The 24369-nt window shown below is 34.6% G+C and overlaps 3 protein-coding genes and 1 long non-coding RNA gene across 10 annotated transcripts in view; 2 read left to right on the plus strand and 2 right to left on the minus strand.

The window, feature by feature from the left end:
* The window catches only part of LOC123549637 (ribonuclease Oy-like), a 35434-nt gene extending 32129 nt beyond the window's left edge, over nucleotides 1-3305 (minus strand). Inside the window, exon 1 of the mRNA XM_045337888.2 lies at nucleotides 3188-3305. The gene's annotated coding sequence lies outside the window, so the exon portion shown is untranslated. The remainder of the gene's footprint in view (nucleotides 1-3187) is intronic.
* The window catches only part of LOC123549636 (ribonuclease Oy-like), a 55481-nt gene continuing 34359 nt past the window's right edge, over nucleotides 3248-24369 (plus strand). For 5 of the 7 annotated variants that reach the window (XM_045337879.2, XM_053545139.1, XM_053545142.1 and 2 more), the window contains exons 1-3: nucleotides 10461-10600; nucleotides 16984-17092; nucleotides 17344-17419. In XM_045337879.2, coding sequence (XP_045193814.2) covers nucleotides 10573-10600; nucleotides 16984-17092; nucleotides 17344-17419 — 213 coding nt within the window. In that variant the 5' untranslated portion in view covers nucleotides 10461-10572. Of the gene's footprint in view, nucleotides 3388-10460; nucleotides 10601-16981; nucleotides 17093-17343; nucleotides 17420-24369 lie in introns of those variants that run through there. The other 2 variants (XM_045337878.2, XM_053545141.1) reach the window with 2 other exon arrangements.
* Nucleotides 20125-22735, minus strand: LOC128557603 (uncharacterized). The gene is made up of 3 exons (XR_008371262.1): nucleotides 22596-22735; nucleotides 21546-21728; nucleotides 20125-20232 (listed from the first exon to the last, which is right to left on the minus strand). It is a non-coding gene; the product is annotated as an uncharacterized LOC128557603 (long non-coding RNA).
* LOC123535109 (uncharacterized) lies at nucleotides 21575-23401 on the plus strand. The gene is made up of 2 exons (XM_045317650.2): nucleotides 21575-21779; nucleotides 22619-23401. The coding sequence occupies exons 1-2, from the start codon at nucleotides 21575-21577 to the stop codon at nucleotides 23131-23133; spliced, it is 720 nt and encodes a 239-aa protein (XP_045173585.2). The 3' UTR covers nucleotides 23134-23401.

A 24369-nucleotide genomic window follows, 5' to 3' on the forward strand; every position in this document is an offset into this window, starting at 1 on the left:
CGTTCAAGGAAACAATATAGCACAAGCTTTCGACATTGGCTTGTTAACATTCCAATTAAATCGACTGTAGGATTTTATTCAAAAAGAAAATACACAGTCTACGGACAGAATACCATTTGTAAAATGACATAGTTTCGGTGGTCTATTACCTCCAAGTAGGTATCAGGGATTTCCTTTGTTTGATATTATGCAAATTTCTTTCAGCACGAAAGGAAATATATCTAACATATATATGCTTGACATGATAACAGCATTTTCATCACGAAGTAAATGAACAACACTATTGGTCATACAACACAAATATATACACTCTTGGATTGCATTTTATTTTTGAGCAATAATAGATCGGGTGATAATGACATATCCATTTGTTTACTTTCAATTATCTACTTAGGGAAATATTTGCAGCCCCCTGTGTACACTATGTAAACTTCCTCATATAATATCAGAATGATATCAAAGTCGTTCGAAAACGTCAAATAGATATTCATATTTTATCCCGATGTTTGATGTGACATCTTATTCTGAGACAAACGTTATTTCTGATTATATTGTTTCTGCGTGCACTCAAAATGATACTAGTATCATGTGCTATCGTGTTCTTATGAAATACATATATTTGCTTTCATTCGTTCATTTCATTTTTTTTAAATCGTAACATGTAAAACTGGCGTATTATTATCCCCCGACGAAAGTCGGAGGGATATAGTTTTGGCAGTGTCCGTCCGTCCGTCCGTCTTTCCGTCCGTCCGTCCATCCGTCCGTGCGTCCGTCCGGAGCCATATCTAGGAAATGGTTGGGAATATTTATTTAAAACTTCATATACATGTTCACCACTATGAATTCTTGCGGCCCGTCAAGTTTCAGTCAGATTGCCCAAGTAACACCAGAGTTATGGCCCTTAGAAATGTCTAGTGTTAACTATATAGGGTACTATAAATATGGCAATTTCTGCATCATAATTTTTTATATATTTGACCTAAAACTATGAAACTTAAACAGAATTTAGATCACCATAATGTGGTTCGGATTTATTTGTAAATTAAGAGTTATTGCCCTTTAATTGTATAAAAATCCACATATTTGTACATAACAAACTTACCATTTGGTAGAATTTCATTAAATTTCTTTCATTCTTTTCCATGAAAATTTATTGTAAACATGTGAAGTTGTGTACCCACACCTGGTCACCCCCTTACCTTGATCACACCCCTCCCTATCCTCCGCACCCCCCCCCCCCCCCCCGACCCCCACAAAAAAATTCCTTATTTAAATTTTTTTAAACAAACTTCATATACATGTTCACCACTATGAGGTTATGGGGCCCATCAAGTTTCAGACAGATTGCCCAAGTAACGCCAGAGTTATGGCCCTTAGAAATTTCCATTGTTAACTATATAGGGTACTATAGATCTATAGATATGGCAATTTCTGCATCTTAACTTTTGATATATTTGACCTAGAACTATGAAACTTTAACAGAAATTAGAGCACTATAATGTGGTTTTGCACACACAATTTCGAACTGGTTTCTTTTGTAACTTCAGTTATTGCCCTTTAATTTTCTAAAAATCCACATATTTGTACATAACAAATTTACCATTTGGCAGAATTTCATTAAATTTCTTTCATTCTTTTCTGTGAACATTTATTATAAACATGTGAAGTTGCGCATCCACACCTGGTCACCCACTTGCCTTGGTCACACCCCCTCCCCCTCCCCCCCCCTCCCCCCCCACCTCCAATTTTTTTTTTCATTTCTTATTTTAGATTTTTTTCAAACCTTCCATGATTATTTATCAACATGAAAGTTGTACCATTCCCCCACCTCACTCCTCCACACAGTCATGCCCACCACTGATCATGCACCCCCCCCCCCCCCCCAACTTCACCCTTTTACCTTTTTTTTTTCATTTTTAATTTTCCATCAATATTTATAATCAACATGTGAAATTATGTTTCCTCTCCCGTTCCCCCGCACCCCCACCCCTAAAAAATAAATATATTAAGTTGTGACTGCACAAACATTGTCCTCAGCCATGTTCAAGATTATCTTACCTGTGTTCTCTTAAGAACATCTGTTCTTTTCAGTTCAAATGTACATGTTAAACAGCAACACCTGGTACCAAACCACTCAAAGACAATATTTCGTTCCAGTTAAACTTCAAGCTCACATTTCAATTTACTGCATTTAATTTTAAAAGCTAAGCTTATTACAGTAAGCATATCCCATTCAAAGAAATTCTTTAGTCAGGATCAAAGTATCATACATTCATTATGTACTCTTTTATTAAACATTTGTTTTCTGTTAAATTGATTTTGACTAATGAAATTATTTGCTTCTTATTAACATCCTTAACTTTTTGCCGGATATATTTTTTTTACCATTCCTCACCACAAACCCTTTCGGCGGGGGATACTAATTCATCGAATTTGCTTGTTTCTTTAGTATTGTAAATTTCTTGCTGCATGAAAGTACAAATATCTAACATGTATATGCTGGACACGATAGTAACATTTTTAATCACGAAGTAAATGGACACTAAAACTGATCAAACATCATAACTACATTTATTTTTGAGCAATAATAGATCGTGTGGCTAATACTTTTTTGCATCATACATGACACCTATACTTTTTCTTTCATTATTTTAGTATAGACATTGAAAATATACGATATTAGATAAAGATATTTGAAAATGGCAAAGATGCGACATGTAGGTGTAAGAAAATGGGCTTTGATAAAGGCCTACTATATTATATCTAGAAGTCGGAACGTCAGCTATCACAGACAGCAGACACGGTGCCGTACACGTGAAACACGTGCAATATTTATATTTGTAGCCGGGGTCATGTATTATAAACGAAATGTAGCGTCAGGAGTTCAATATTAATTTTTCTTTATTAAGTAAGTAAGTAAGGTGGTACAGTAAAATATTACCGTAAGAGCCTGTAACAATAATAAAACATACTGGCACAATAATCTTATAGAAAATCGAAATAACAACAAATGATCATTTGCATTGCATATTTTTAAAAGAATATAAAGTTTGATCTACCATTAGAAATAAAGTTCTATCATAATATAACCAGTGCTACATAGATAAGAAAATAAAAGTGAGTATATTCGGTTAAAGTGCAGATTTATAGATAAGAAATTTAAATTTAGTTATAGGGCCACACTTACTTGCTTATTTTTACTTTATCCTCACATAAAAGTATATTAAAACATAACTTTGCGTAAGTTTTTAGAGCGGTTTATATATTTGTACCACACATCACATTCGTTTGTGGAAAGCTGGACGTAATATTTACTAAACGTCCTTCTTTCCATTTGGTAGTTTTAAACCAATATAAACATTGTACTTTGTGATTTATTGCGATTGGGTAAGTTCATATCTGGTTTATTTTTCTTTTGTTTTAAAATGTTAATCAATATTTGTTGTATATCAGGTTCTGGTGTGGATACAGCTAAAATATACCAATAGAGAGGTGCTCTATATTCGGTTTTGTTAAAAGTTTAAAATATATATTAATTATTCTAATACATTTATTTTCTAAACGCGAGAGAAATTCGATAAATAAGGAAGTAACATACAATACATTGAGAAAACACGGCGGGACGATAACAGGTTCGTTTAATGTATATAGTTGAAGTAATTATTCAAATAAAAAAAAATAATCACGTAGATTACCGTGTAGGTAAACCTACCAGGAAAATAGTCCCCGTTCTTATCGCTTCAGTGAAAATGTAATATCAAACAAGTAACTGCATTTTTTACATTCTGTCTTTTATTAAGATAAAATTATCTGTCAACCAAAAGATCATGCGTATATGCTTGATCACTGATATTCTGAAATAATACTGTATAAGCAAGAGATTCGGGCGGGACAATGGAATAGATGAACGATTAGGCGGACAAATCTATCATTTCCTAGTAAGGAAATCATGTATTGTTAATGAGCGAAATATGTCATGATCAATATAATCATACAAACGAGTTATAAGGTCAAAAGGCCTAAACCTAAGTAGACACTCGATTGCCCGGAAACACGCGATATGAGCTGTACACATTTTTAATACATTAGTTCAAAATGTAAAATGTACAGTATATGCTAACAATCAAAGGCCCTGTTCTCCATAGAGTTTTTTATTAAAGAGTTAAAATACATTATGCTAAATCGTGTAATCAAATTTTCATGAAACACAAATTTTTATATTATATGGGTGAAGTATAGATCTGGAAAAAACTGTAGCTAGACGTCGCCTGATTTTTTTTTGATGTATCTGTCTTTAAAGCCAAAGTCTAAATTGTTTATAAATCCAACACTTAATAAGGTTTCTCGTCTACCAAAGTTTTCGGTCCTTAAGGATGGGAGTTTTCAACAAAGTGTGAGTTACAGCATGACCCAGTCTGAGAGACACCATGTCCCCTGATGCTGTGGGGGAGATAAGCTGTTATGGGGTATTCCAATCTATCAATAGCTAAAATATACTCGACCCAATGTCCATATAAGCCACCTGCAAATACAGAATTCATCATATTTCCACATTAGTAAACAACAGGCACAATCTGTCAATATGTAACTAGTAATAGTATGAATTATTAACAATGAAAAGGAACACATTCAGCATTGATAACATTTTTCTGGGGCATTGTAAAGCCACTGCTAAAACAGAACAGAGCTGAACTAATGTTTTATTTAAAGTTATACTATAGAATATATTTACAATGAAAGTGTTTGTTACTGTCGTAAGAATATCAGTATAAAGTATGTGAAACGCAATACAGACCGCGATTGGGCAAGTTCGTACCAAAAAAAAAAAACCGTTGAGAGTATATATGATAAATACCGCAGAATAATTATTACGTAATAAGAGAGGTAAAAAGGAAGATGGTCATTGTCAAGTGTTAGAGATGGACTTCCTGTTTCACTAACTGCGGGAAGGCACAGTCCTGTTTCGTTAGAATTATGCCCCGAAGTATTGCATAGTAAATCAGTGAACTTCGTTTCAATGCTGACATGCAAACACGTCAAGCGATCATTTTGTTCTTTTTGTATATTAACTGTATGTGTTTTTCAAATCATTTTTTTTAAATTTGAGCCGCACCATGAGAAAACTAACATAGTGCGTTTGCGACCAGCATGGATCCAGACCAGCCTGCGCATCCACGCAGTCTGGTCAGTATCCATGCTGTTCGCTTTCAAAGCCTATTGCGATTAGAGGAACTATAAGCAAACATCATGGATCCTGACCAGATTGCGCGGATGCGCAGGCTGGTCTGGATCCATGCTGGTCGCAAACACACCATACTGGTTTTCTCATGGTGCGGCTTATTTGTTAAATTGGATTTTTTTTACCTGAAAACTAATCATTGAACGAGGTGCTCAATACAGATACTACTGAAAATGTCCAATCTTTACTTTGTGTTTAGTTTCAAGCATGATCTGGTCTTATTCAGTTTTTGCCAACGATTGTATTTTTTTATATGGCTATGGGGACAATGTAATAATTTTACCGTCTTTTTTACCTTGCAAAATACCTGTATTCGTTTATGTCTCCATTTTCATGTCAAATGACAAAGTTTGATAAACTTCCTTTGTGGTTGTGTCTACGAAACTTGTATCAGTTGGCGATAGGTTGGAGGTAATATAATAATATCGAATGAAAATTATGTATGTGGTAGCGATATTTCCTTTTGTGAATGACAATTAGACACATTGTTTACTTTTTATTTCAGTGACAGAACTATTTAAACATAATTGCCTGATTGTTTCTTACTTAACTGTTACTGTTTGCCTTTCTGAGACAAGTTGTCGAATAAAATATTCCGCTGAAATTCTTTAGTCCGATACAGTATTCTCTTAAAAGGTTGCACTCAAGGAGGTATGAGAAAGTAACATTCACTTTACATTACTGAAGAAATCAGAGTTGAGAGTAGTCAGTATTTTCATTTAAAACACACTAGAAACGTAGCAAAATGCCTTTCTAACTTATTTTAAAGTATTCAAAACACAGTATTTCTGATGCCAGTTCCAATCACATTACATTATGGTGAATAACCATTAAAATCAGCTGCCTGAATATAGTTTAAACATGGTTTTAAAAAGGATTGTGCACTCGTGTTTGAAGGAATGCTATATATCAAGGATAAGTCTGAAATTTTAAGCAGACATTTTCTTCTGTTTTCACAAATGATCCAGACCATAATCTTCCAAACCTTGGACCTGGCCTCTTTGCCAGCATGTCTGAAGTAAACGTAACAGAAAATGGTGTTAAGAAGATTCTGGAAAATTTAAATCAATGAAAAGCAGCAGGTCCAGATCAGATTAAACCTAGAAATTTTTAAGGAATGTGCAAATGAGATAGCACCAATTTTATCTTATTCAATAAAACCCTTAATATTGGTTCTGTACTCTCAGAGTGGTCCGATACGCCAGTTTACTTGAAGTGTATGGCTTGCAAGATCTTAAAGCATATAGTAGTTAGTAATATTTTAGCTCATGTAGATAAATTGAATATTCCGGTGGACAATCAGCATGGTTTTAAAGCCCAGCGGTCTTGCGGAACCCAACTAGTGGGTTTTATTCATTCTTTAGCTCGGTCAATACAGCGAAGCCAGGTTGATGTTGCCATCAAAAAATTCTCCAAAGCCTTTGATGCAGTCCACCATGGCAGACTGCTCCTAAAATTAGCCCATTAGTGCATTAGAGGCGCTTGTGTAAAAGCATTTCTTTGTAATCGGACCCAGCTCGGCTCCTGTTTTATCAGGCGTACCTCAATGGTCACTCTTAGAACTTCTTCTATTTCTGTTTGACATTTATGAATGACACATCTGCGTCTGTGTCTTCCAACGTACGTCTTTGTGGTCGGCATTAATTCTCCCGAATTCAGTACACGCTCGCATTAAATGTACACAATTAAACCTATTAAACCTAACCCTAATCTTAAATAATCAGTATATTGTACACTCGATACGTATGTACATCGAATAGGGGTGATTTAATGTTGGTGACGTCTTTTTGCAGATGACTGTGAATTTTATAGTACTATAAATTCGCAAACTGATTCAGCTCAGCTACAAAAGGACATTGGCAAATAAACAAATGCCACACATCGCATGTCTCTAAGGCCAAGAAAACCTATAAATACAGTCTACACCTTGCACAATCAGCATCTGTCTGTTGTCACCAATACCGAAGAATATTCCTCCGGCCACTAATCGATAGCGGTCAGATTTTCTATATAGATATAAGAAGGGCATGTACACGTTTTACTTAATAACAAAATTACTAAAAATAAGAAACCTTAGGTGCAAAAATATTACCAAAGTTCAACATTTGATTCATCACAAGGTTTTTTCTAATTAAATTTTATCTTAATTTTTTATTCGTTCTTCACATGAAGTTTAATGCTATCATTTCGTCATTTTTTCCCTTCTTTTTTCCATATAAAATGTGCAAAAATCTCATACATGCGTTTCTTCCAAGCATTTTTTTTTGTATAAAACCATTGATATGAAAGCTTAGCTGCAAAACATTTTCTACTCTCATTGAATTTATCTTTTGAATGATATTTATTTCATTTTTGTGAAATAAAAATTTGATTCGTTCTCAGACGGTTAATTTCCACTAATTTGGAAGAAAAATTAACTTCAGCGCGAAGTTGTTGTTGTAGCGTCATAAGCAGACGATGTTATTACGCCGCGTGAACATGCGGTATTGTGATCAAAAGGTTGAAGTAATGATTTAATCGTTTAATGTAATTTACTTCGCGAGTAATTCATTTTGTGTTAATATCACATATTAACAATATAAGAAATGCAATTAAATATTGCAATTAATATTTCGGTTCTAATAAGAAAGAGATGCGCATTTCTTCTTATGATGTTGTTCTCACCTTATTTCATATACATTTAAATATCAGTGTCAATTATGCCAATTATGTCAATTAAACATTAAAAAGAGATAGCTTTTCTATCGGCTATTGGATCACATATGCAAACTGTCGCTATTTTTCTACTCAGTTACAGTACAAAAAGGTAAAATATAGAATTTTTTGTATATATTTTACTTAATAAATCTTAGTAAATAAATTCAAGATCCGCCTTGATCAAATTAAAGGTGGAAAATATGTCCGGAGTATTTTTTGTGTACAAGAATGTTTTTGCAATGTAAATAATATCTGCATTTAAAACAGAATTGAATTTTTCTTCAGTAACTTAATGATATATTTTTGTTTTCGTGAAAATTTTACCTGGTTTCATGATCTTTTCAGTTATCATAAATGTCGTCGTGATTAACTTACTTTCATAATTTATTGTACATGTTTAGTTCAAGATAATTTTACATGAAACCAATTTCTATACTGTAATCCTATTGAATGATAGTTTATAGAAGTAATAAAATGTTGTATGCATCACGCATAAATACTTTTTATCGGACCTGTAATAAAACTTGCCAATTACCTCTAAATAAGGAACGTTAAAACAGCACAGACGTTTATAACACTGATAAGGCTATACTTGCGTTTTGAATTACGGGTATTTTCTTTTTGTAATTACAAGGTATAATTATCATGCGATTTTAATCTTTCGCATATTTTTTATTTTGCAAACAGTTTTCATAATTATTTTGGTGGAATATGTGAAGTTATATTAAAATTAGTAATGTCTGCTTGAATACGGCAAAATGCCTGTACCACTCTAATTGCCACTCTCTTTTTTTTTAATTTTCCAAACATACCATAATTTTCGATTAATTAAACTTCCTATTTTGCCAGTATGTTAAGAATTACTGAATTGATATACGTATGATGTTCAACCATTTCAGAATAAAAAATTCAAAACCTTTTTCCTAGAGATTAAGGGTCATTTACATTTCAGATTTGGTTGAAAATGGGGGAAAAAAAAAATTAAAAAATAAGACTTCATCGAACTCGTCCAATCAAAACAGAGTATATGCAAACCTAGCTACTTCTATATTACACAACAAAAATAACGTGCCATATAAGTTGAAAGCAATCTTTGTTTTTTGTTGTTTTATTTTTCAACTTCTATTTTTGCTTTTGTCTTTTATTTCTACTTGTTATTTAAATCTGACATTATGTTATTGATATTTTTCATCATTTTTCTCTGTTTAAAGTGTCTTCTTGATTTGATCACTTCCCCTTTAGAAATTACCACTCCCGTATGAACTTTATCAGTTATGTGTATTTATTTGTTCACATGTATTTACACCATGTAAACTGTGACTCTGAATAAAAGTATTGACTTGAAAAAAAAAAAAAAAAAAAGTATTGACTTGACTTGATATCTGCCTTTAACTCGAATCTAAATGGTTTACAGATAGCAATGTTCACCCGATTTGTTAAACATGTTAGCCTAATATATACATTCTTCTTATATAAGAATATGTATAAAAATATGATTTTATATGAAAATATGATTTAATATGAAAATATGATTTTATATGAAAAAATGGTTTTTATTGCCGATAGATATGTTATATTGATATAAAAATTAATTTAATTATTATAAAATAACATGTTGAAAATGCTATGGTTCAGAAAATTACATATTAAACATTCTTTTAATAAAAATGAAAAATCCCTTTTCCATAGTTTGTAACTCCAGTGGCATTTCAATTAAGCTTGTTTAATTATCTTATGAAAAACCTTCTCTTTTATTACACTTGATACCCGGAGGCAATTATTGATATCGACATCGCAATACCGGTCACCTGTTACCAATACCATATAGCTGTTGTCTCCCCTGATATCGATTTTCTGCAATATCGGTCATGAGGTCAATTCTTCCTCATGCGGCAAGCCATCTATTTAGGCGTGGAAGTAATGGTATCCACATGTAAATAAAATTTCTAATAAAGCTAGTCAGAGCTTAGGTTTCTTAAAACACACATTCCTCTTAAAATTCCACCGAGGCAGCTGCTTATAAACTTTAGAACACTTCTAGTGTAATGGTATCCTTACCATCAGAAGGATATAGCCAAACTAGAAAACATTCAAAGACAAGCTGCAAAATTTGTAACAAACAGTTATAGCAATACTCTGGGCACAGTCTCAAATATCATAAAAGACTTAAAATGGAACACATTGTAGTTTAGAAGACAATATAGTAGACTAATTTTATTTCACAAAATGGGCTATTTTAAACATGTAGCCTAGATGTGGAACCTATATGCAATGCGTTCATTACACCTTATACAAGACAGCCCAGGCACCACAATGATCTGGCATTTCATAAACAATAGCGTCTGGGTATCTCTGACTATGAATCTAGTCCAAATAATAGAACGTTTCGGGACAGCGTGATAACTTTTGACTGTCGCTGTCTCCGTAGAGGGATGACAGTCATCGAGTAACCCTGCAACAAACTGCGCCTTACTAAGTTACTCCCCTTTAATACAGAAACGCCATTTTATACAACAAAGACAGGGTAGGAAATGGGTTACAATTGAGACGCTACTTGATGATGCGTCATTTCTTTCTTATGAATAACATATTAGAGTGAAAAAGAGTTTTGTTATTTACGAAATTCAACTAAAATAATGAATGTAAAGCCTACTACTACTAAAGGTAACTGACTTCTAATACTGTAGGAAGTTACACAGGTCTTAGTCTGTTATTATTAAAATAATCAGGTCAGAGAGAGGCTGGCCTTTTTGAAGTTCAGAAAGTTCAGAACGAGGCTGGTTCGTTTGAAATAGGCTAGTTCAATTGACTCATAATAAGACATGTATACATAGGCCTTATGAACCATAAATCATTAGACGCATGGTTTTTAGCTCATCTGATTTTTTGAAAAAAAATGATGAGTTATTGTCATCACTTGAGCGGTTGTCGGCGTCGGCGTCGGCGTCGGCTGGTTAAGTTTTATGTTTAGGTCAGCTTTTCTCCTAAACTATCAAAGCTATTGCTTTGAAACTTGGAATACTTGTTCACCATCATAAGCTGACCCTGTATAGCAAGAAACATAACTCCATCTTGCTTTTTGCAAGATTTATGGCCCCTTTTGTACTTAGAAAATATCAGATTTCTTGGTTAAGTTTTATGTTTAGGTCAACTTTTCTCCTAAACTATCAAAGCTTTTGCTTTGAAACTTGGAATACTTGTTCACCATCATAAGCAGACCCTGTACATCAAGAAACATAACTCCATCTTGCTTTTTGCAAGAATTATTGCCCCTTTTGGACTTAGAAAATCAGTTTTCTTGGTTAAGTTTTATGTTTAGGTCAGCTTTTATCCTAAACTATTAAAGCTATTCCTTTAAAACTTGCAACACTTGTTCACCATCATAAGCTGACCCTGTACAGCAAGAAACATAACTCCATCCTGCTTTTTGCAAGATTTATGGCCCCTTTTGGACTTAGAAAATATCAGATTTCTTGGTTAAGTTTTATGTTTAGGTCTACTTTTTCTCTTAAACTATCAAAGCTATTGCTTTAAAACTTGCAACTCTTGTTCACCATCATAAGCTGACCCTGTACAGCAAGCAACATAACTCCATCCTGCTTTTTGCAATAATTATTGCCCCTTTTGGACTTAGAAAAATCATTTTCTTGGTTGAATATTATGTTTAAAACAACTTTTCTCATAAACTATCAAAGCTATTGCTTTAAAACTTGCAACAGTTTTTCACCATCATAAGTGGACACTGTACATCAAGAAACATAACTCTATCCTGCTTTTTGCAAGAGTGATGGCCCTTTTTAGACTTAGAAAATCATGGGTAGGACAATATTTCTATTATACAAAAAAAATCAGATGAGCGTCAGCACCCGCAAGGCGGTGCTCTTGTTTGGTTTTAGAAGAGGAGTACTGGTACTGATGATAAACCCGAACAGAAAATGAGTCTTTTTACCTGTAACTTTTTTATTTCTGCAAATTGTAATCAATGGTCGGTATCAAAATAAAGCTTAACCTTTGCTGAAAACTTTACATAATTCAAATTTATATTTAGTAAGCAAACGCACACGAAGTGAGGCCCTGAAAGGGGTATGTAAAATGGGGACTGTATGAACGTTGACTGATGATAAATTCGAACACTTTGTCATTTACAAAATTTTCTTGGTATTATTATATTGAAACTTTCCCCAAAAAGCTGCAACAGTCATTCCTGATCAAGTAATGAAAAGTTACCAAATGTCAGGCCTTCATGTTTCGACAGTGAGCATGCGCAAAAAACACCCTCTTCCCCAGTAATTTTGGATTAATAGTTTTTATACAAATAAATGTAAGTCATTTATTTATACAGAATATTTACCAATTTTGTTTTTGTTTACACCAGTTGGTGTTGTAAGTGAAAACTATTAGATGGTGTGTTCAGTTTTATAAATAACCGATTGCAATCGAATATTTCTAAGGTGGTCGACTTTATCATCTGTCCGGGTTTATCATCAGTACCAGTAACAATCATTGTGCGGATATTTGCATCATGGTAAGGACATCTTATGGTTTCCTGAACTTTTACTTATGCAGTGCAACGGAATTTCAATTAATTTGACAGTTACAACAATCTGCGAATCACTTTGAAAACAGGTACGTTATCTTGTACACTTACGTCACCATAGATTTGATAAAATTCTTAAAATGAAATAATTATGTAACTGTAACGTTGGAAAAATCTTTATTTCGGCCATTTGTAAAATCCGAGAGATAAAGGAGGAAGAAAACCTACTGACTTCCGCTGACTTGAGATGCAACCGCATATTCGTATCCCCTGCATCCGTAACTAAAATATGCCTTTGTACTGTTTCGGTTATCTCCCTGCTTTTGCCAGCATCAGATGGCTGCTTTCAGTCACATGATCATAATACAGCTGGGAAAATTGCAAAATGGCTGCGAACTGATGAAACTCAGCAAAATAACGTATAAAAGTTGAAAATTACTGTAAATTCGATGCAAATAACTCCTGCATTACTGACAGTTCTAAATCTGTTCCATGTTCTCTTCGTTCTGTGGCAAAAATCTAGTCAAGGCAGCTTATATACTGGGAAGTAAGCGTACACGCCAAAACAAGATTGCGAATGTATTTTTACAAGTCTTTCAACACGTACAATTTGATATTTATGACAAGTATAGTTCATTTGGCCTATGTGTACATGTATGTCTTGTTATGGGTCAGTTGGACCAGCCTGGTTCAAACAAACCAGCCTGGGACAAACAGGCCATCTCTCTGACCTGATTAGCCTGAAATGCATCCTTATTTACAGTTGGTGATAAGGCTTAAAAAAAAAACTCTTTGTTTCCGGTAACATGCTCAAAAAATTAGTGTAGGTAGGTGGGAAAATTTACTTTTTTGGAATTTCTTTTTATTAAGGGAGACTTTTTGGAAATAATTTTTGTGACAAAAAATGAATGCAAATAAGGGGTTAATGCCTTTAGAGCATCAGTAAGTTGATTTCTAATGTTTTGATTCCATGTTTTAAGCATAAAAAGTGCAGTTTTGCAACTTTTTGTTAAAAAGTTGAAAAAAATATTCTCCAAGGCCATAAAAACATTTATGGTCAGGCCAAAAATTTAGGGTAGGATACCGGAAACAAACAATTTTTTTTACACCTAACAATAATTTTAGTACATTATTGGACACAAGGTGATTCATTTTCTTTTCAAGAGCACATGACATCTGTGATTTATTGCGCAATATAATGCAATATATCATGTAAATGATTCAAATGAATAAATCTGGTCACTGTATATGAATATGGTTGCAATATTAGTGAAAGTTTATACTTCATAGTAAATTCTGTAAAAAAAACAAAACATAATTATAGATTCAAGAAAAATCTAAAAAATCCTGGTAGTCCTGTACGATGTTGGTAATCAGGACCCTCATTTTCTTGGTACGTTTTAGGCATCTGTGGTAGACCTTTGGTATACAATAGAGGTTATAGCACCCCCCATTTTTAGCTCATCTGATTTTTTGAGAAAAAATGATGAGTTATTGTCATCACTTGATCGGCGTCGGCATTGGTGTCTGCATTGGCATTGCCTGGTTTAGTTTTATGTTTAGGTCAGCTTTTCTCCTAAACTGTCAAAGCTATTGCTTTGAAACTTGCAACACATGTTCACCATCAAAAGCTGACTCTGTTCAGCAAGAAATATAACTCCATCTTGCTTTTTGCAAGAATTATGGCCCCTTTTGGTCTTAGAAAATCAGACTTCTTGATTAAGTTTTGTGTTTAGGTCAGCTTTTCTCCTAAACTATCAAAGCTATTGCTTTAAAATTTGCAACACTTGTTCACAATCAAAAGCTGACTCTGTACAGCAAGAAACTTAACTCCATCCTGCTTTTTGCAAGAATTATGGCCCCTTTTGGACTTAGAAAATATCAGATTTTTTGGTTAAGTTTTGCGTTTAGGTCAACTTTTGTGCTTAATGGTCAAAGCTATTGCTTTAAAACTTGGAGCAGTAATTCGCCATTAAAAGCTGACTCTGCACAGCAAGTACCATAACTCCATCCTGCATTTTGCAAGAATTATGACCCCTTTTGGACTAAGGAAACCATGGGTAGGACAATATTTCTATTATACAGAGACAAAAAAATCAGATGAGCATCTGCACCCGCAAGGCTGTGCTCTTGTTATGGTATGCATTAGACTGCCATGGTAGCCGAAATAATATAGCTTTGACACATAGTTTTTTAGCTTGACTATATGAAGTAGGGAGAGATGTCCTACTTGACCCGGCGGTGTCCTTCCGCGTCCGCATCATGGTTAAAGTTTTGATGCACTTTCTCTTAATCTCTGTAATTACTTGATGGATTTGTTTCAAACTTAAAATAGTTATTCCTCATCATCACCCACATGATATGGCACAAGGGCCATAACTATTGCACCAATATTTCATTAGTTATCCCCGGTCCCCTTATTTACTTAGAATTTCAGGTTAAAGTTTTCATGCACTTCCGTTCTATCTCAGTTATTACTAAATGGATTTGATTCAAACTTAAAATTTGTTCCATCTTATCACCCACATCATATGACACAAGGTCCATAAATCTGGCACCAATTTTTCATGAATTATGCCCTTCTTTTACTTAGAATTTATTGTTAATTTTGATGCATTTTCGTTTTATCTCAGTTATTACTAAATGGATTTGATTCAACCTTGAAGTAGTTGTTCCACATCATCACCAACATCATATGACACAAGGTGCATCATTCTTGCGCCAATATGTCATGAATTATGCCCCTTTTTGTTTAGAATTATACTTATTTAATGTTTTGATACACTTTATCTTTATCTCTCTTATTATGGTACTTTTAATAATTTTGACACAGACTGAAGCTATTGTCCAATATCTTCATCCACATTGGAGTCATTAAACAATCCAATGACAGCTCCAGCTTCCTCAGATGTGCCCAGTTTCACTTTCCAGCATCGAAATAGTCGAGCGCGCTGTCTCCTTTGACAGCTCTTGTCTTTTTCTAGGTCAATTTACCAACCTCACTAGGTCAAGGCCCATAACTCTGACATGTATTTTGACCAAATTATGCCCATTTTGGACTTAGAAAATCAAGGTGAAAGTTTTGCATGCAAATTACTATCTCCAAAATAATGCCGATACTAGATTGAAACTCTATAGATGTTTTAACATTTAGGATAATATTCCTGCTTCTGGGTCAACAATTCAAATAGTCGAACATTGGCTGACTTACAGACAGCTCTTGTTTATATTCTTTTACATTCCTCACTCTAACTTTTGCTTTTATTCTCCCCCCTCCTCCCTACATCTATTTATTTTGCATTTGTCATAATGGGTAATATCATATTTTTTTTTTTATGTTTTCTTAGTAGCCTTCATAATCCTATCCCCACACTTCTATCTCACCTGCTAATGTATTGTTATCCCTTTTACATCTCTCCCACTTCTTTTTATCTTGTATTGTTTTTAGTATCCTCCATACCCCCCCCCCCCCCCCCCCCCCCCCCCACACACACACACACAGATAAACTTCTGTCCCCCTCCCCCTTAAACATTTTCATGTCTCACATTGTTGTTTATAATCACACTATGATACCTCCTGCACCCCCCCCTCCCTTCACACCTCTACTCTGCTTTCTCTCCCCTCAACCCTCCAAGAAAAACATTTCTTTTACATATCTTGTCTTGTAACAATAAAATGTTGGTAAACATCTTTGAATAGTCCAGCATGTTGTCTTTACATCAGCTTCAGCTGCATGATAGAAACCAGTACAGTTGTCAGTTTTACACTCAATAAACATTAACCCTTACCCTGCTAAATTTCTATAATGAACTTGTCCATCTTTCAATTTGGACAGTACCATTAGCTGTTGAAAGGGGTGCATACCAAAAAAATAGTGACTGAATGGTGATCATGACTAGACTGCACGGATGTTCTGGCTGATCTTGATCTGCTCTGGTCGCAAAGGCAGAATCGATCGTGCCGAGCATGATAAAGGCAATCTGTCGTAATGAATTTGTTCATTTGGAAAATTTTATGATGAAATCATACAGAAAATGAAAGTTGTATTTTAAATCTACCTTTAAACTGTGAAAGGTAAATTTTATTCAAGGACTTCTTTATTGTGTTTTTGCCTTGCAAGAAAAATAATATCTGTTCTGAAGGTCTGTTGCAGGTTTTTTGTAAAAATAGGATTGAGTTTTGGCAAAAAACTGTCTATCATGTCTATTCTGATCAGAATGACAAATGAATTAGGCTACTAATAAACTTTGATAATGTGGCAGTTGAGTCTAATAAGTCCAGGGATGTTCAAAAATAATCCGTCATAGATCTATTGAAAAGCAAATATTGGATTTACCTGTATTGGAAAATATTCAGTGTCGATTGGATTTAGGTCAACTGCCACATTATCAAAGTTTATTTGTAAATATGCTCTTGTTTACATTAAAATTTTGTTTATGTTTATAGAAATATTCATTGCAGTGCACTTTTGCAAATTTATTATGTTTGTTTTTGTGTGTGTGTTTTCAGTGTACTATAGAAAGGTAGATAGGATGTTTGCTATGAAATCTGACCTACATGTACTGGCTAGTGTGGTATTGACTGGTCTATTTTTGCTCCCGTCCCAGTTTGTTACTTGGTAAGGTTTTATATATTTTATATGACAAAAGATATTCCAGTGGAAATTTTGAGGTTGTGTTAGTTCTGTAATTTCTAGACTCTTTATTTTCACTGCTTAAATTATACATTTTATTGCTCTTAAGTATTTAAGTCATATAATCAGATCAGTCCCTCAGACATTGTAGTCTGGGTTTTAGATTTTAAGGAAATATTCAAATCTACCCGGTATATTCTTTTTTTCTACTGACCAGAATTACATCTTTGTTTAAGCAATGAGAAGCAATGGGATCACTTCATGTTTGCTCAAGCCTGGCCTCCTGGCACTTGTGCTGATGCCCACAGAGAGGTATTATTTTATTATAATCTCATTATTTTTTCTGGTTCAAACTTCTGATTGCATTTATTCTAACATTTATAAGGTATGCTAACAGTTTTCTATTTGCTATCACTGGTGTTTGATCTTTGTAAGCATGTCTGAAAGACTGGAAGTATTATGGGAATGGGTGGGCAGATGGGAATGGGCTGGCAGATGGGCAAGCAGGCCGCGTCCGCAAACTATGTCCAAAGCATTTCTTCTTCATGCAAAGAGGGATTTTGATGTAACTTTGTACAAATGTTCACCATCATGAGACGGTGTGTCTTGCTCAAAAACCAGGTCCCTAGGCCAAGGTCACAGATATAAGAATGACTTTGTCCAGTGCATTTCTTTTTCATGAATGGAAGGATTTTGATGTAATTTGGCACAATTGTTCACCATCATGAGATGGAATGTAATGTGCAAGAACCGGGTCCCTAGGTCAAGGTCACAGAGGCCAAAGGTCAGATACAAGAATGACTTTGTCCAGAGCATTTTTTCTTCATGCATGGAGGGCTTTTGATGTAACTTGGCACAAATGTTCACCACCATGAAATGGAGTGTCGTGCACAAGAACCAGGTCCCTAGGCCTAAGGTCAAGGTCAAGGTCATACTTAGTGGTCAAAGATCAAATTCAAGAATGACTTTGTTCGGAGCATTTCTTCTTCATGCGTGGAGGGATTTTGATGTAACTTGACACAATTGTTCACCATCATGAGACTGAGTGTCATGCACAAGATCCAGGCCCCTAGATCTAAGGTCAGAGGCACACTTAGAGGTCAAAGGTCAGATTCAAAAATGACAACTTAACAAGCTCTCGACAGGCGCTTTTTGTGACTATGTCACCCTTGTTCACTTTGTTAAAAGTATTTCAGTAGTGTAGATGTGATGATCACATGTACCATAGTGTATGGGTCATGGAAGCACTTTGTTTAAAAGTTGTAAATTAGATTATTTGTAATCAATGCACATAATATTTCTCTAAGTTCAGTATGTAAAAACTTGTTCTCCACAAGTAGATGGAGACTGCTTCACATGAGAAAGTGAAGAAGAATGACCTCAGATTCCTGTTAGATCCTCTCTGAGAACATTCTTACTGCCCAGGGTTTATGACAAGTCGTATGTTCTGCCTACTGAGCTAAGTGGGTGGACATAGAAAATTGATGGCACTGCAAAAGATCAAAAAGAAATTATTGCTACAGGGTGACTGTATAATTATGTATTATTGAAAATAGTAAAAAACAGTACAAGTTCAGAGATAATTTTGAAGAGAGATGTTTTGGGGTAATTATGCCACTTGGCAATTTTATGGCTGGCTGATAATATTTGAACTGTCTGTCTGCCTTTTAATCCATCTGGCCATCACACTTTCTTGTGGAATTAAATTATCTCAGTTCAATCTTTGTATACATAATCAACATAAAGTGGAGACGGCGTATCGTCTGGAATTACATTTCTGTTTACTTTTTTAATAAAACCTGTTCAACTTCATAATATTATTCTTCCTAGCATTTTCAAGGAGCATGTGTCACACGATGTGAGGACCATGTTTAATATAATAGGAAAATATTAATGTCTGGAATGTACTGTAAATGTTAATAAAAATGAAATATTTAAGATAAGATGTAACCTTCCTACAATCAGTTTTATTGTGAAATAAGGAAGAAAAATGTCTCATTTTAATAATCTGACATTTTCTTGCATACCAGATGGGGATTTCCGGTGTTTTCACCGGTGCTAGAAAAACTCATCTTACACCCCAGGGTGTAAGATGAGTCACGCGCTTTAAATGACGTAAACACGGACTACTTTCGGAACTCCTTTTAATTCAACAAAACTACGTCATAGACGAGACAAAATTAAATAGAAATAAAAATAAAAAAGCATAATTATTTGTTCCTTCTCATTTAGCAATTAGTCAAAAAGTACAATTCAATATGAAAAAAAATGGAAAAGAGTAAACACTTATAAAATAAGCCATAACAATTTCCGTCAGCGTTTCATTGTTTACAAAACAAACATGTCTACTGTCAATACCATAAGAGAGTTCAAAATCGGGGACGTTGTCCAAATCGGGTCCGTAGGTGAAAAGGGGCGTATCATAGACATAATTAGGCCCTTAGGCACGTACTGCATGTACAAAGTACACATGTACTTTACTGGAGAGGTGAAAACTGCTGCAAGACATGAATTAGTAAAAGGGCTCCCTGATGATGATTTTCAAGCACTGTTCAATTGCTACAATCCCGACAAATTTGCCTGTGCTGGTTCATTAAAAACACAACCAGAGCAAGACTTAACACCTATTGCTAAAAATGTGCCCGCCACACTGCCTTGTCCACTGACAACTGATCATGATCCTTTCCAAGATTTTTATGACATTCTTCCCTTTGATGATGATTTTGGTATTTCAAATGATGTCAGCATTCAGGAAAAATGTTCAGACCAGAAAACACTACCTCAAGTACCTGGATCATCAGCAAATAATCAAAACAACCGCTTTGCACCCATGAGTTCAAATCCAAAAGCGTACAGAGAAAGTCTTAAAAACAAGCGTACTGAAGACAAGACACGTTCTAATGTTGCTTTAGTCGTGTCCTTTCTGTCCGAAAAGGGTGAAAACAGGCAGGTGCATCTTATTCCTCCTGCTGAGTTAGACACATATCTGCAGGAATTTGTAATTAGGGTCCGGCAGAAAAAATGGTGAAGAGTATGAGCCATCTACAATCCGAGGCATGATCAGCAGTCTTGACCGGTAGGTATCTGGATGTTTATAGTGAATATACACTTAGTCCACATTCGCCCTAAAAGTATATAAATAAAACTTTGTTTAAAATAGTAATTTACAACAATAACAGAATTTTTTTATCTATGTTTTTGGTTCAAAGCTGTTACTCAGGCATAAATTTACTTCCTCAAGAATCTTTCACCAGTTGGAGGTACCCTTACCCAGTTTAATTTCTATAAATTATAATGAAAGTGTCCGTCTTTCATTTTGGACAGTACCATTGACAGTTAAACAGGTGTTTACCTAAAAGATACTGACTGAATGGCGACCAGTGCAGATCTTGATCAGACTGCACAGATGTGCAGGCTGATCAAGATCTACACTGGTTGCAAAGTTGGAATAAGTCCTGTCCAGCATAACAAGGGTGAATGCTATATATTTCTTAAGAAAGGTTCGATATTTGACTAGATGATACCGACAGACAAAATGTTATTGAAACACATGGTTTAATATAATGTTGTTGTTGTTTTTTTTTTTTTTTTTTTTTTTTTTCTGAACTCACAAGAAAAAATCTACCCACAATGCAAAACATATATCTGTTCCACACATGTATCTGAATAATGTTCTGTGAAATCATTTAATTTCATGGGCATGAAATTTCGTGGGTTTGGTCAAAACGGTGATTTCGTGGGCATATGAATTCGTGGATTTCAAATTTGAAACATAAAATGAATGGGAATTTTACTTGTTTGTTGGGATTAAATTATGTGGATTGACTCAACCACGATATCCGAAAATTAGTCCCCCACGAATATTAATGATTTCACAGAATAGAAAAAAACATGTTTTAACAGAGACAAACATATTAGAATTCTTTACAAATACTGTTAAACAGGCACTTGCAAGAAAACAATTATCCGACATCCATCGCCAGAGGGAAAGAGTTTTCTTTATGCATGTCAACCCTAAGAAGCAAGGGCAAAGAACTAAAAAGAAAAGGCAAAGGTAACAGGGACCACGCAGCAGACACTTTAAGCGATGAGGAGTTAGATAAATTATATGCGACAGGTCAGTTAGGCAACCACTGTCCAGAATCACTCATCAATACAACTTGGTACAACAACACTTTGCATTTCGGAATACGAGGAGGTGGAACTGAGCACAGGCATGTATACAATTTCAACAAAAGCCATTCTGAATTATAAATTGTGGCTAAAGATGACTTCTGCCAGCTCTGGCAAAAACATACATATTGTGTACACGTAAATATTGGTTTCTGGCATATAAAATCAATTTTGCTATGACTTTATGATGATTTTGGTGTAAAAATGAAAACTGATTTTAAATAAATCAACTTTTCTCATTAAAAGATTTTTTGCTAACATTTACCTGAAACAACCAATTTATCCAGGCAACTGATGTGGGGTGATGTAAAGCTTGGATTTGACAGTGCCACTGGAACAGAGTACCTTGAGTATAATGAACGCCAGACAAAAACTCGCACTGGTATTGATCCGTCCAACATCCGCCGTCAAAAGCCAAGAATGTACGCAACAGGAACTGACAGATGCCCTGTGGAAACATATAAAGTCTATGCTAAACAAAGACCTGAAAACTTCTCTGGTAACTCTTTATACAACATGAAATGAATCATTTTAGGATCAAAATAACACAATATCAGATTTGCATCTAAGTTTTATTATCTGTTAGGATTTCTTATTTTCTTTTTTAATTTTAACTGTTCAATAAAAGTTTATACTTCAAAACCTTAATTTTAAGCAGCCGCCTGACTTATGCTGGCTGTTAATAGCACATATATATTGATTAACCGGACAGACCCCATGCCACTTCTTTCTTTATTCTTTGGGCAGCAACTATTAACAATTCAAGTTGTGCTAATAAGAACACGGTGAGTTGTGTGTAGCAAGTCTAAATGGTCTTTAATTAGGGCTGGGACAATTTAAAAATTTTGAAACCGGTAAATCATTATGTACAATGAAATTGAATCGAACCGCCATATTGAAATATTGACGACCGTATGAAAGTACTTCCTGCAGATGACTTCACTTCGAGCAAATTTGCGAAATATATCGTTTGCAAGCAGTGTCATAGTGATTATTAATAAGTCATTACTATTTTTGATATATTTCATTTTAATTATATATCACGCAGGCAAATCCGATATTATTATGTTGATTGATGTGTTTGAGCGGAAATATACTGCGGGTCTATGTGCTGATCAGAAAAAGTATGATTCCTAATGTTTTTTAGAGAGCGATTTGCATTTTTGCAGAATGAAAAGTGATTTTACCTATAATCAAATCGGAAACGATTAACCAAGTAAGCGTCCCAGTCCTATGTTTAATAAAACCACACGGAAGTCAGTAAGATATTTTGAACTAGATCTATTATATTTTATATAAAATTATCATAACTTACCACTGTCAGTATTTCTTCTTTAGGAGATGAAGACCCATTTTACTTGGCTGTGGTCACACACACCAGAACACCTGCTGTCAAGGATCAATGGTTTCTACGTGGTCCGATTGGAAGGAATAAGCTTAACAACCTGCTTAAATCCATGGCTGCCAAAGCTGATTTGCCTGAGCTTCAGTTCGGAAAACGCATTACTAACACCTCTGTCCGAAAAAGGCTTTGTCAAAAACTACTTGAAAATGAAGTTCCAGACACACACGCCGTCCATGTGACAGGACACAAAAATGCCAGTTCACTGAATAACTATCGTGCTCTGACCAATGTCCAACAGAAATCCATTTCAAATCTCTTGGCAACGTCTTCAACAGCAAATATCCAGACTAACACCGCTGTAAATTCAAGCAGTCAAAGTGTCTCTAACCACTCTGCCTTCGTGGCTCTGCCAGCAAATTGCGCTTTTAGCCTGTTTTCCAGCACAACTATAACTGGAGGCACCTTCAATATTACTTTGCAACAATCCAACGGCAATGAAAATAAATAACTGACCGTTGCTGACATGATAAATCCTTGTGTTAAAGATGTTTAGCCGTTTTCTGTTTGTTCTCGTTCAAGCAAATTTCACAAAGATGGCGACTTCAGTTGATAATGTGGATATCTAGGTCATCACATGTCGCCGATGTTAAATCTGTTCACAAATGACTTGTTATAATCAAAATGATGTTATGTATTTTTGAAAGGTTATAGATTTTTTTGTGTGTTTAAAACGTGTTTTATTTCAGCATATGTCGGAAATAAAGAGATGAAATATTTGGAATTATATTTCGTAACAAAGTGTTAAATCCCATCCTTTGAAAAGAGGCGCTTTACATATTATTGCGCATTATGAATGAATGCGTAAATTCATACGCTACTATAAAAATATAGTGCTTCGAAAATAATTCGTGTCAAATTCATACTAGTGTCTTTTTGCAGAATAGGGTATGCAAGAAAAAGAATCAATCACTGGTGGCGGGTAAAGATGGGAATATCCGGCACTCGGGTAACTGTTTAGGCGGTAACTCGGCTGGAAGCCTCGTTACCGCCTAAACAGTTACCCTCGTGCCGGATATTCCCATCTTTACCCGCGACCAGTGAAAGATTCTTATAATCTTGTTCTAAATCTATAAATGAAAAAATCGTGTCAGCCTAACATGACTCTTTGTTGCTATGATGTTCTGTCATGATCCATTTTCAGATAGTAAATATTTTTGTAGATAACGATAACTCTAGTCTATTGTCTTTGAAATAGGTTACCAACTGTCTAAGATACATGCATAGTCTACATTAAGCTTAACACCTTAAAATGTTGCCAGTGCCTACATGTATACAATCCGTGAGTTTAGTAGAACTTTTAATTACATACATGTACTATACAAATGGTATTGGGGATTTTTTGTAGATGTTTGATAGAAATTATTCATATACCCAGTTGTGATAGTTCCTGAACTAGATCAAGTAAAATATAGATTCGCATGATAACTCAAACGATAACATGTTTGATAATTATGGTTTTTCTTCATTAAAACATTTCAGTACAGAAAATATTTTTGTATAACATTACAGTATGCACTTAACTTCTATCATTGACAATCTTTTTGGGTTCAATGATGCATGAGAACCATAACAATCAAACGATAATACAAACATGTTGTCGTTTAAATTATCGTGCAGGAGTAGTAGGTGATTCTTTTTAAATTATAAACATCTCAAGAATTGCCTGTCATTCACCAACTGAGCC

The sequence above is a fragment of the Mercenaria mercenaria genome, chromosome 6 (assembly GCF_021730395.1).
Source record: "Mercenaria mercenaria strain notata chromosome 6, MADL_Memer_1, whole genome shotgun sequence".
Lineage (NCBI taxonomy): Eukaryota > Metazoa > Mollusca > Bivalvia > Venerida > Veneridae > Mercenaria > Mercenaria mercenaria.

Bases quoted from the DNA above. Each gene is read 5' to 3' on its own strand.
- LOC123535109 (XM_045317650.2), top strand. From the start codon at position 21,575: ATGTGGGGTGATGTAAAGCTTGGATTTGACAGTGCCACTGGAACAGAG. The intron at 21,780-22,618 runs GTAACTCTTTAT...TTTCTTCTTTAG, and splicing joins AAGACCTGAAAACTTCTCTG to GAGATGAAGACCCATTTTAC.